The sequence below is a fragment of the Schistocerca piceifrons genome, chromosome 10 (genome assembly GCF_021461385.2).
Source record: "Schistocerca piceifrons isolate TAMUIC-IGC-003096 chromosome 10, iqSchPice1.1, whole genome shotgun sequence".
In the NCBI taxonomy this organism is placed as follows: domain Eukaryota; kingdom Metazoa; phylum Arthropoda; class Insecta; order Orthoptera; family Acrididae; genus Schistocerca; species Schistocerca piceifrons.
Window position 1 is genome coordinate 96,981,079 of NC_060147.1, and position 14,297 is coordinate 96,995,375.

Genomic DNA, 14,297 nt, shown 5'->3' on the forward strand with positions numbered 1-14,297 from the left:
TCCACGGGGGAAAAATTACTTGTCTAAAAGCCTCTGTATGAACTGTAATTTCTCTTACCTTACTTTTGTGGTCTGTACGTGGAATGTACACTGGCATCAGTAGAATCATTCTGCAGTCAACCTCAAATACTGGTCCTCTAAATCTTTGAAATAGTGTCTCACAAAGAGTGTTGTCTTCCTTTCAGAGATTTCCATTTCAGTTCACTAAGCATTCGCAAAATACTTGTGCACTGATCAAACCTATTGGCAACAAATCTAGCAGCACACTTCTGAACTGCTTTGATGTCATCCTATAATCCAAACATGGTGTGGATCCCAAACACTCCAGCAGTGGGTTGCACTAGCATTCCACGCTGAAGAGCCAACGAAATTGATACACCTGCCTAATATTGTGTAGGGCCCCTGCTGCAAGTATGCAGAAGTGCCACCAACATGGTGTGGCATGGACTTGACTAACGTCTGAAGAAGTGCTGGTGGGAATTGACACCATGAATCCTGCAGGGCTGTCCATAAATCTGTAAGAGTACGAGGGGATAGAGATCTCTTCTGAACAGCATATTTCAATGCATTCAAGATATGATCAATAATGTTCGTGTCTGGGGAGTTTGGTGGCCAGCGGATGTGTTTAAACTCAGAAAAGTATTCCTGGAGCCACTCTGTAGCAAATCTGGATGTGTGGGACGTCGCATTATCCTCCTGGAATTAGCCAAATCCGTCAGAATGGACAATAGACATGAATAGATGCCGGTGATGGGACAGGATGCTTACGTATGTGTCACCTGTCAGAGTCGTATGTAGACATATGAGGGGTCCCATATCACTCCAACTGCACATGCCCCACACCATTACAGAGCCTCCACCAGCTCAAACAGCCTCCTGCTGACATGAAAGGTCCATGGATTCTTGAGATTGTCTCGATACACTTACACCTCCATCTGCTCGATACAATTTGAAACAAGACTCGTCCGACCAGGCAACATGTTTACAGTCATCAACAGCTCAGTGTCAGTGTGGATGGGTCCAGGTGAGGCGTAAGGCTTTGTGTCCTGCAGTCACCAAGGGTACATGAGTGGGCCTTTGGCTTCAAAAGCCCGTATCAATGATGTTTTGTTGAATGGTTCGCACGCTGACACTTTTTGATGGCTCAGCATTGAAATCTGCAGCAATTTGCGGAAAAGTTGCTCTTCTGTCAAGATGAATGATTCTCTTCAGCCATCTGTGGGAGGATACAGACAAAGTTCAAAGAAGGGCAGTTCATTCTGTATTATTGTGAAATAAAGGAAAGGGTGCAACACATACGATATGTCATTTCCACACAGATGATTCTGGAAATCATTAAAAGGAAGGCATTTCTCATTGTGGCAGGCTCTTCTCATGAAATTTCAATCACCTACCTTTTCTTCAGATTTGAAAATATTTTGTTGGCGTCCACTTACTTAGGAAGGAACAATCATCATAATGTAATAAGAGAAATTAGAACTCATGGAAAGACATCGTTATCAGGAGAAAGAAAACTGGTGTTCTACGGATCGGAGTGTGGAATGTCAGATCCCTTAATCAGGCAGGTAGGTTAGAAAATTTAAAAAGGGAAATGGATAGGTTAAAGTTAGATATAGTGGGAATTAGTGAAGTTCAGTGGCAGGAGGAACAAGACTTTTGGTCAGGTGAATACAGGGTTATAAATACAAAATCAAATAGGGATAACGCAGGAGTAGGTTTAATAATGAATAAAAAAAATAGGAGTGCAGGTAAGCTACTACAAACAGCATAGTGAATGCATTATTGTGGCCAAGATAGACACGAAGCCCACACCTACTACAGTAGTACAAGTTTATATGCCAACTAGCTCTGCAGATGACGAAGAAATTGAAGAAATGTATGATGAGATAAAAGGAATTATTCAGGTAGTGAAGGGAGATGAAAATTTAATAGTCATGGGTGACTGGAATTCGACAGTAGGAAAAGGAAGAGAAGGAAACATAGTGGGTGCATATGGATTGGGGGTAAGAAATGAAAGAGGAAGTCGCCTGGTAGAATTGTGCACACAGCATAACTTAATCATAGCTAACACTTGGTTCAAGAATCATAAAAGAAGGTTGTATACATGGAAGAACCCTGGAGATACTAAAAGGTTTCAGATAGATTATGTAATGGTAAGACAGAGATTTAGGAACCAGATTTTAAATTGTAAGACATTTCCAGGGGCAGATGTGGACTCTGACCAAATCTATTGGTTATGAACTGTAGATTAAAACTGAAGAAATTGCAAAAAGGTGGGAATTTAAGGAGATGGGACCTGGATAAGCTGAAAGAAGCAGAGGTTGTACAGAGTTTCAGGGAGAGCATAAGGGAACAATTGACAGGATGGGGGAAAGAAATACAGTAGAAGAAGAATGGGTAGCTTTGAGGAATGAAATAGTGAAGGCAGCAGAGGATCAAGTAGGTAAAAAGACGAAGGCTAGTAGAAACCCTTGGGTAACAGAAGAGATACTGAATTTAATTGATGAAAGGAGAAAATACAAAAAAGCAGTAAGTGAAGCAGGCAAAAAGGAATACAAACGTCTCAAAAATGAGATCGACAGGAAGTGCAAAATGGCTAAGCAGGGATGGCTAGAGGACAAATGTAAGGATGTAGAGGCTTATCTCATGAGGGGTAAGATAGATACTGCCTACAGGAAAATTAAAAAGACCTTTGGAAAAAAGAGAACCACTTGCAAGAATATCAAGAGCTCAGATGGAAACCCAGTTCTAAGCAAAGAAGGGAAAGCAGAAAGGTGGAAGGCGTATATAGAGGGTCTATACAGGGGCGATGTTCTTGAGGACAATATTATGTAAATGGAAGAGGAGGTAGATGAAGATGAAATGGGAGACATGATACTGCATGAAGAGTATGACAGAGCACTGAAAGACCAAAGTTGAAACAAGGCCCCGGGAGTAGACAACATTCCATTAGAACTACTGACAGCCTTGGGAGAGCCAGTCCTGACAAAACTCTACCATCTGGTGAGCAAGATGTATGAGACAGGCGAAATTCCCTCAGACTTCAAGAAGAATATAATAATTCCAATCCCAAAGAAAGCAGGTGTTGACAGATGTGAAAAATACCGAACTATCAGTTTAATAAGTCACAACTGCAAAATACTAACACGAATTCTTTACAGATGAATGGAAAAACTGGTAGAAGCCGACCTTGGGGAAGATCAGTTTGGATTCCGTAGAAATGTTGGAACACGTGAGGCAATACTGACCATACGACTTATCTTAGAAGAGAGATTAAGGAAAGGCAAACCAATGTTTCTAGCATTTGTATCCTTAGAGAAAGCTTTTGACAATGTTGGTTGGAATATTCTCTTTCAAATTCTAAAGGTGGCAGGGGTAAAATACAGGGACCGAAAGGCTATTCACAATTTGTACAGAAAGCACATGGCAGTTATAAGAGTCGAGGGACATGAAAGGGAAGCAGTGGCTGGGAAGGGAGTGAGACGGGGTTGTAGCCTCTCCCCATTGCTAATCAATCTGTATATTGAGCAAGCAGTAAAGGAAACGAAAGAAAAGTTTGGAGTAGGTATTAAAATCCATGGAGAAGAAATAAAAACGTTTAAGGTTTGCCGATGACATTGTAATTCTGTCAGAGACAGCAAAGGACTTGGAAGAGCAGTTGAACAGAATGGGCAGTGTCTTGAAAGGAAGGTATAAGATGAACATCAACAAAAGCAAAACTAGGATAATGGAATGTAGTCAAATTAAGTCGGGTGATGCCGCAGGAATTAGATTAGGAAATGAGACACTTAAAGTAGTAAAGGAGTTTTGCTATTTGAGGAGCAAAATAACTGATGATGGTTGAAGTAGAGAGGATATAAAATGTAGACTGGCAATAGCAAGGAAAGCATTTCTGAAGAAGAGAAATTTGTTAACATCCAGTATTGATTTAAGTGTCAGGAAGTCGTTTCTGAAAGTATTTGTATGGAGCATAGCAATGTATGGAAGTGAAACATGGATGATAAACAGTTCAGACAAGAAGGGAATAGAAGCTTTTGAAATGTGGTGCTACAGAAGAATGCTGAAGATTATATGGGTTGATCACATAACTAATGAGGAGGTATTGAATAGAATTGGGGAGAAGAGGAGTTTGTGACACAACTTGACTAGAAGAAGGGATCAGTTGGTAGGGCACGTTCTGAGGCATCAAGGGATCACCAATTTAGTATTGGAGAGCATCTTGGAGGGTAAAAATCGTAGAGGGAGACCAAGAGATGAATACACTAAGCAGATTCAGAAGGATGTAGGCTGCAGTAGGTACTGGGAGATAAAGAGGCTTGCACAGGATAGAGTAGCATGGAGAGCTGCATCAAACCAGTCTCAGGACTGAAGACAACAACGACAACAATGGATAGATTAAAGTGCTCAATTTTTCTGCTTGCTGTTCGAGAGAGGAATGGCAGAGAGAAAGCCCGAAGATGAATCGAAGAACCTTCTATCCTGAAATTCACAATTAAGTTCCTGGCAATCATGAAGATGCAAATGATTTATTGTATTGATGATGCACACAGGGATGTTTCCCAACTCACAGTCCTCAATTAATACAGACAGAAGGTCGTGATTCAGAAAATGTAATTTATCCATTAAAGTAGTGGCTTATAATTGGGGAAGATCAGGTCTATTGGGCAGGTACTAGAGTTCCCCTACTAGAGTTGGTGTAACTTCCACATTATGACATTTGCGATATGGGGCATCTTATGTTGAATCGCAGCCAGCACAGAACTTGGCAAAATGATTCGACAATGATGTTTTCTGACAGACATGCTACCCCTTATGCATTCTTCATTCTCTTATGGATGTCTACAGATGTCTGTCCTTCAGCAGACAAGACAAGAATAATATGTCCCGTTTGGACACATTTGGTGATAACCTCACCATACTTCATGTTTCTGCACATTTACTGCATGCACATCAGAAAGACATGAACGCCCCAATCCCCGTGCCTTCATCTTGGTACTTATGTATCCAAGCTGGAGTTGCACTACAATGCACATATGTTACAACATTACCCTGAAATGGAAACTTTTTGATCGCCCTGTATTTACATATGCTTTTAAAAGAAATGAAAATCTGGCCAAGACTGAATTCTTCGGATTATAAAGTATTTTACTATGGCTAGGGGTCTGCTTCATTTTATGAAACAGGCAGCTGAATTCAAACCTAGCCAAATTTTTGGTGAAGATACATGGAACTATGAATGAATTCCAACCAAGATTAAAACATAGATAAAGTTTTGAATATGATATGATTTCATTGTTTTGACTCACCTGGCTGGCAAACCAAGAATTTTTTTCCTTAATATGATGGTGAATAGTGTGACACTACCCCCCCCCCCCCCCCCCCACATGCGTTCATGAATATTTCCACGGTGGCATCACCAGTCTGATGTAGTTTTCCCTATCAATCTCTGCTTGTATAAGAAGGAAACTGGAGAATCCTGAAATAAACTTAACTTATAAAGTGGTTGGTCCAGTTTCCCTCCATTCTCATTACAATTATTTGGGCACCTACTAATATTTTCAAAGGGGAACCAAAGAGTACATTGAGTCAGGAAATGGTCAGATCCACATTCTGCTCACAGTCCTCCACACTAGTATGATTACTCCCTTTTCCAGTAGCATAATCAATTGTAGAGTGTAACTTCCTTGTAGGCTGTATCCATGTATATTTACGAATCTCTTTACGTTGAAAAAATAATAATAAAAAGAAACATTCCCTATCTTACAACTGTACTGTCCAGACATTTCTAGCAGACTAGAGTTATCATTCACAATATCCTCCCCAAATTATCCTACAACTTTGGTAGCACCCAGCTTACCCACTTGTCCATTAAAATCTTCTGAAACATATCACTTCTCTCAACAACAAAAATTCAGATGTTAAAATTTTTCATGCCAGAAACTGAGCTCCTGAAGACTGTTTCGTAGAGGAGGCTTTTACTTATTGAATAATTCTCCTTCTTTAAAGCTGAAAAGAAGTTTATTTAGTGTATGGTTCTCAGATCCATGAATTGCATCTTGCTGGAATGCATTAGTCTTGGCTATACATCAGAAGCAACATCTTATCTTGACTGATATTTGAAGCAAAGGACAACCTGGTGTTGCTTTACCTTTGTTACCTTCCTTCCGTTCTCAGCACTATGAACATAATACAAATATTGTCCGCCTTTCTTGCAAATCAGACCCCACCCTATCGCACTCCAGTTCAAAGTTGTCCTGCACACAATTTCATGATCTTGTCTGGGGTATGGAATTAGGCTTCTAACTCAACACATCTGTAGCCAGTGATGTGTACTCAGATGACCTCTATTATGGTGACCTTTATGAAACAAAAGATGCTGCTACTCAAGCAATACTAAAAGAAACACATCAGTTCACAATAGCAGAACACTCCAGAGCTTTGACACATTGTTCCACAACAAGAGTTGAATGACATGGAAGCCACTCACACTTGAAACTACAAGCTAACGTTCATTGACAGTCTGACAACTATTTGCCCTGTGCATGCTGATCTGTTTGTAAATTAACTGGGCAATTGTGTTGTCCCTTCTCCTGAACCAAACTGTCAAAAATCTCAATTTATTTTCAACACACCTTAGCTTGCTTTCTTCTTCTCTTTCTCACCCCTCTGTCACTACAGACTAAGGTCACACTCTCAAAGCTTATTGGAGTTTGCAACAGGAAGGTACTGCAAGGAATATTGGCTACTACTTTTTAAATATTAAGACAACTAATGGAATGGAATGGAATGGAATGTCGTGTGGCAAGGGCCTCCCGATGGGTAAACCTGATCACCTGGAGCAAGTCTTTTGAGGTGACGCCACTTCGGTGACTTGCGCATTGATGAGGATGAAATGATGATGATGAAGACGACACAAACGCCCAGTCCCCGAGCGGAGAAAATCTCCGACCCAGATGGGAATCGAACCCAGGCCCCCTGGCATGACAAGCTGGAAGACAACTAATAATTACACATAAGACCAGCAAAGACTCTTCCAATTCACATGATGTGTTATGTGTTAATTTGCTTACCTGATCTAGTTGCTCTGCTGTACTCAATCCAGCAGTTGCTCCATCCAGCATATCGTTAAGAGGGTAGTCTGTATCAGGAAACCTGTAAGTGATTCGTTACACACTGATTAGCTGTTAAATTAGGTTTCAGTATACAGTGTGTTCCTTAAAACTTCAAAAAAACAATAACATGTCTTCTGGTAAAGGGTAGAAGAATGAACTGTGGCCTAATCTCTCGAATTTTCTCAGTACAACTGATTAGTGGTGTGCTCCCAGGATTTGAGTATAACAGTGCTATCACAAGATAGTGTAAAGCATGGGGCAATATACTGAAACCAGATCAGATACCAGTACAGAGAATATCAGGAACACACTATGCCAAAGAACTGCTATTTCATACAGTCTTGTAGTAGTATGAAGTAACAAAATGTATGGGTTTCTGGCCAGTTTAAAGTTGTAATTGACTGCTGTATCATCAATAACCTCATCTTTTTATAGCTGTGCTGCCAAGTCTTCCATGAAAATGGCTGCAGTCACTGCCAGATTTTGCAGGTCATTACAAATGAGGCCTGTGAGAAAAGCATCCCTGAAGCACAAAGTGATGAGTTCACATTTTTGCAATTTTATTGTTAAGTATTGGAGAAGATTAGTCATTTTCTGAAGACACACAAATTAAATCAGTCTTCATGTTGTGATGAAACTGGATACTATGTCACAGTCATTGTAGTATAGAACCAGATTCACCACTTTAGTACAGAACATGACTCACCAATGTCACATTAATTCTAACAAAGAAATGATATGCAGCATCAGAAATACATTCCTTGTTATTAGAAAGACACTTGTAGTGAATAACAAATGTGTAGAAATAAAATACTTTTAACAGCTTTCATTAGTTTTGGACATTGTTTCCAATATACACCATGCCACTAATAGTGTGCATATCATGGTGTATTATGTGTGAAAAAAGCATTCTGAGTTTCCATACTTGTAGAAACATGCTGTCTGTAAATAAATATCTCAATTGCTTCTCAAGTTATTACGTTTTATGTTGTTATATTTTAGCCTGGGCGTCCTGCATACGTACAGTGTGTCTGCATGAAACCTCCCCTATTTCAAAATGTAATTTACTAAAACTGTGAGACAAACACTTCAGGTTTGCTTCATCATGCAAAGCAACTCAAAGTTTTGTGTGGATTTTTTTTTCCAAACAATTTCTGTCAGATGCTAATTCACAAGCAGATCGTCTGAAGAGAGAGGCCTTGCATGGTGTGGTGTGTGGAAAGAAAATCACCCATTGCTTCCCAAAGAAATATCTGATGTAAAGTTCAAAGGGAATCACAACATGTTGGGATGCGTAAGTCTCGGCATGACAAGTTCCTAGCCACTGGGAGTGTAAACAGATGTTTCAGTTTGTGGCAGAAAATGCACATCTGATGAAATAGAATAGATCAGAGACACTTTCTAAAGAAGCCCACCAAAGTAAGTTCACCGAGCACCACAAGAACTTAACATCCTTCACTCAACAGCTCACAAGGTACATCTTTTGCACGCTTACAAAGTCAAAATTGTGAAAGCAGTTAAGTGAAATGACTTCCAGCTTCACCACAAATTTGCTATTGCGATGTTGCACTGGATTGGGCAAAATCTCAACTGTATAGAGAATATAATTGCAATGGCTTCTGTGGCCACTGTCAGTCGTCACAAAAGTTTTCTGGATACAGTGTCACGTCACTGGAGCACTACATTTGACTTGGGCAGCACAATAAATTTGCAGTGGCTGAATGCCACAAAGACTGCAGCAAGGAAATAAAATTGAATGAAATCTGCATACTACCCAAGCAGCTAGGGATTGAAACTCAGAGATAAGAGGGGCCATCAAAATATTAAAACATTGTAATAACCTGAACACAGAGAATGGACTCAGGCTTTCCCTATTCTGACAAGACCACAAAAGGCCCCACTAACAATGTGAGGCACAAGCACTATCAGCAAGTAACCATCAAAGTGGATGCTACATCCAGTACGAGGAATACCTGATCTGCCAATGAATAAAAATCATGGCACACACTGTAAGAAGCAACAAGCAACAGCAGATTTCCACTCCCTCCAGTGCTGTGCCCTACTGTAATAAAGTTTCCACTCCTTCCAACTGACGGTAACAATCATATCAATGTTTCTTAAAATTATTTTCTGTGATATCAAGCTCAGTGAGTGAGCATGATAAAATGTTAAGTGACTTTGGACAGCAAAAATACACCAGTATACCCAAAAGACGACGGCTGTAACTGCGGCTCAAACATTGGTTTCACCAGCAATAGTTTTTTACAATATGATGTGGTAGAATATGCAAAAAGCTCTTATGTCAACTGATTGGCAGCAGATGCCTATGAAATTATAGCAGCAAACTGTATGAGCAGGAATCACACAGAAAAATTTGCAAGTCATAAATCTTCACGAGGAAGAAACTTCTCAATGATTTAATCTACTTGAAGAGATGCCAAGATACGACATCATAACCAAATTCCTGCAGCTTAAACCGAACATTGACACACACAAAGGATGGTCAAATGAAAACTGAACCCCAGATGTGCACTTCTTTGTCCAAAGCAAACTGAAGGCTACAAATTTCTTTTTTCAGAGCTCTAAAAAATATGGAAATCACATGAGGAGAGATAGGGGCTGTGTGGTGGATGCGTAAGTGCTTTGCACCATAACTTCCACAACATACTCAAAACCACCTTGATCTTGATAGTATACAGACTGGCTTTACTACCCTGTTTCTTTCTATTCAGGGTACAAGATAACAATAACAACCAGCAATGCACCACATGAAGAGTTAAAAACAAAAAAAAAACAAAACAAAAAAAAAAAAAAAAAAAAAAGAGAGAGTGAGAAGAAGAAGAAGAAGAAGAAGAAGAAGAAGAAGAAGAAAGAGAGAGAGGCTTTTGGAAGTAAGAGAATAGTAGAAGGCCCCATAGAAAGGGCAGTGAGATAGTTAGAGTTGGTGAAGGATATGGTGGCTGACACACAGTGACGAATTTACATTGAAAGTGTTGGGTGAATTTGTTCATTTGTTTGGAAGGAAAGGCCATCAGTGTCTGCCACCTTTCAGCATGTCAGCGATGGCAGAATTGAAAAATGCCTACTGCCACGGGTTCCCAAATGATTTTACAGAAATTTTTTGGTAAAAAATTCATTTTTGCATCACTTATAGCTTTTTGTTTCAAATTCATGATGATGTGCCCATCATTTCATTAATGGTGTAGTTATTGTGATATTTACTTGAAAGTAAGACTGCAAAATTCGAAAAACTTTGCAATGAAAATTGGGGGTCGCTATGATTTTGCGTTTGGATGCAAATTGCTTAATATGTTGATGCATATGAAATTTAGCTAAAATACCGAATTTTTCTTTAGGTGTGGGTGGAGGTGTCTATCCATCACCAGTCTCTAGAAAATTGACCTGATGTAGCACACTCACCTGCAATCGTGCTGCTCCAGTATTATAGCCAGAGAGAAATATTCAGATCTTTCCTAATATTTCATCAACAGTTTGAGATATCGAAATGAGATTTTGGTAAATGATAGAATGGAGGAGCATATTTTTACCAATGTTTATTAAGTGAAACTTCATTATCTACCATGTTATTCCATTAACTACAGAGTTTTTTGATGAAAGAATGTATTTTTTATGGACCATCGATAGCTGGCGAAACGAGAAATGCTATGGATTTTGGAAGAACACAAGTTCAGACATTACATGTTTATTTTGCACAGAGGATGTGCTTTTTTAAATAAGTTACTGACTTTATTTTTCCTCAGTTCCTCACTTAATGAACTTAATAAAACACAGTTTCAGAATTCTCTTGCAATTGCATCTGCACATGTTAGAGAGGTGACACAGTGTAAACTCTGTTGTGTTTTGGCAAAAAGAAGCAAATTTTAACATGGTAATAAGAGAAATGTGTAGATTTTACTCAAAATTCGCCACTCATGACACTTCTCTGGAAGTTGCAAATGGTTAATAAGCCAAGAGAAAATAAATCACTGTATTTCTGGCGGAATTCTTTTTAGATACTAATCAAAGCAGAAGTGACAGATATTTCTGAATGGTCACCACATGCAAGTGTGAGAGTGAAGGTGTTCCACTTAGTATTTTCAATAAATGTGAGTGTAGGTCACAGTTAGAATGGCAGTTCCCCTCTGGGGCTTGACATTTCCCCAACCGTGCCTGCCTGTAACCCCCACCACTACCGCTTTCCCCAAGTGTGCCCTGCCGACTGTGCATCTGTCAGTCACAGTATTCTGTGTGGACTCTGCTGATGGAGCACTAGCTCCGATTGGAAAAACATGGGGAAGAAAATCAGCTGTGGCCTTTCAAGAGAACCCCTCCAATATTCATCTCAAGCAATTTAGGGGAAACATGGAAAAATTTCATCTGGATGTCTGAACGGCAACCTGAACTTACGTTCTCCCAAATTTGAGTCCAGTGTCTTACTGCTGTCTTAACCACCTCACTTGGTAGGTTCCCAGGAGAAGTGTAGCAATTCAAAAAAAATATAGGACTCAAAATGCTTTGCGAAGCTAATTACTGTGCGAGTACTGTTACTATTATATCGGCCAAACAGAGGGCATTGTACAGCAATGTCAGATAGAACACGAGAGGTTTACAGGCATGCCAAGATATCAAATGTGATAGAAGGTGCTTTGAAAATGAAACAATGAATTGCATCCCATGATTGTGTCTCACTGTGTGAATGAGCAGTCTGGAAAATCATAATAAAAGAAATGAGTGAAATTAAAATTTCTGGAAAAATCGTTAATCTAGGTAGCTGTCTACAATTAAGTACAGCATGGGTTTCACCTACTGAGAGAATGAAGTGGATGCAGCAGATGCAGAACATAAATTTTTCCTCAGTTGGCAAAGGACTGAGAACCAATGACACAGGTGATAACAATATATGGATGAGCCCAATAATGACACGGCAGTTTGCTGTCTATTGTTGATGGTCAATTTTATTAACCAGTCTCTCAGAAATGTCAACTGTGCACAGGCAGGTAATGTGTACTAAGCAACATACTAGCTGGCCAGTTTCCAGTTTTTTTAAATGCCTAACTTCAGCTACTAAGTTGAATTTTTGTCTTTCACTTGAATAATCCTCAAAGGGTTGCCTATGCAAGGAATTAGAAGAGTCTGATGATGTATATTGTTACTTACCTGCTGGTCAGATTAGTCCACTGTTCCCTTATGTACTCAAATGCTACTGTGCGTGCAGCAGGGTTTCTTGGAACTGCCTGCCATACTGTTGGTGTATCTTGAATATCCAGAATCTTTCCTTCTAGAGGTGCAGTTAACAACCTGCAAGCAAAGAAGGTAGTTTACTTCTTAACTTCAAGAAATAAGTATTCAAAAATAAAATGGGGATGGAAATCTTAATTATATTATACAAATTTTCTCCATTTTTAGTGTTGATTAAGCTCTTATGTATTAGTGGCAGCAGAAACACAATGGGAGATCAAGAACAAAATTGTTCCATATTCTTATATCTACATCTACACCTATCTCTACCTCTACTCCCCAAGCCACCTTACAGTGTGTAATAGTTCATGGGGAAAGTAATTGTTGGTAAGCCTCCATGTGAGCCCAAATCTCTCCAATTTTTCCTTCACAGTCTTTTTGTGAGATACATGTGGGAGGAAGAATGGACACTGATGGGAAAAATTGCAATGCCAAACATAGTTATTGTAGAATAATGAAATTTTGGGAGATTTTAAACATGGCTGGAACAGCAACTGTTGAAATTCTTCACAGTAAATGATAACAGCCAACCAGTTGCAGGACAAAGATTTATTAAAATCCTTGACAACGGTTTCGGTATATCTAAATATACCTTCATCAGAAGTAAAATACACCTGTTTTCAGTATTTTAAATGAGATGTCCATGTATTTTGAAACAGCCTTTGAAACCTGGGCAGGTACATATTTCAAGATTTTAAACATGGCTGAAACAGCAACTGTTGAAATTCTTCACAGTAAATGATAACAGGCAACCAGTTGCAGGATAAAGATTTATTAAAATCCTGGACGAACGGTTTCGGTATATCTAAATATACCTTCATCAGAAGTAAAATACACCTGTTTTCAGTATTTTAAATGAGATGTCCATGTATTTTGAAACAGCCTTTGAAACCTGGGCAGGTACATATTTCAAGATTTTAAACATGGCTGAAACAGCAACTGTTGAAATTCTTCACAGTAAATGATAACAGCCAACCAGTTGCAGGACATCTCATTTAAAATCCTGAAAACAGGTGTATTTTGAAACTTCCTGGCAGATTAAAACTGTGTGCCGGACTGAGACTCGAACTCGGGACCTTTGTCTCTCACGGGCAAGTGCTCTACCACTTGAGCACTTGCCCGCGAAAGGCAAAGGTCCTGAGTTCGAGTCTCGGTCCGGCACATAGCTTTAATCTGCCAGGAAGTTTAATATCAGCGCACACTTTGCTGCAGAGTGAAAATCTCATTCTGGTGTATTTTACTTCTGATGAAGGTATATTTAGATATACCGAAACTGTGGTTAAGGATTTTAATAAATCTTTATCCTGCAACTGGTTGCCTGTTATCATTTACCGTGAAGAATTTAAACAGTTGCTGTTTCAGCCATGTTTAAAATCTTGAAATATGTACCCGCCCAGGTTTCAAAGGCTGTTTCAAAATACATGGACATCTCATTTAAAATCCTGAAAACAGGTGTATTTTACTTCTGATGAAGATATATTTAGATATACTGAAACCGTTCGTCCAGGATTTTAATAAATCTTTATCCTGCAACTGGTTGGCTGTTATTTACCGTAAAGAATTTCAATAGTTATTGTTTCAGCCATGTTTAAAATCTTGAAATATGTACCTGCCCAGGTTTCAAAGGCTGTTTCGAAATACATAGACATCTCATTTCAAATACTGAAAACAGGCGTATTTTACTTCTAATGAAGGTATATTTAGATATACCGAAACAGTGGTCTAGGATTTTAATAAATCTTTATACTGCAACTGGTTGGCTGTTATCACTTACTGTGAGGAAATTTTAGGAATAAATTTCTCTCAGTAACATATTTAAAGGATTAACATTGCAAGATCACAGGTTATGTAATGCAAGATAAGCCCTTGAAAATGTGAAAAGCTCATACATTAATATCTGATGCAACTGCCTGACGTCAAGCAAGCAAACAACATGCATTGTTTTAT

The 14,297-nt window shown here is 39.1% G+C and overlaps 1 protein-coding gene across 3 annotated transcripts in view; it reads right to left on the reverse strand.

Annotated features, from left to right (window-relative positions):
- LOC124718951 (aminopeptidase Ey-like) overlaps positions 1-14,297 on the reverse strand; it is a 273,185-nt gene that overhangs the window by 7,036 nt on the left and 251,852 nt on the right. For all 3 annotated transcript variants that reach the window (XM_047244618.1, XM_047244617.1, XM_047244619.1), the window contains exons 18-19: positions 12,270-12,410; positions 7,071-7,152 (exon numbers count right to left, since the gene is read on the reverse strand). In XM_047244618.1, the coding sequence (XP_047100574.1) occupies positions 7,071-7,152; positions 12,270-12,410 (223 nt within the window). The remainder of the gene's footprint in view (positions 1-7,070; positions 7,153-12,269; positions 12,411-14,297) is intronic.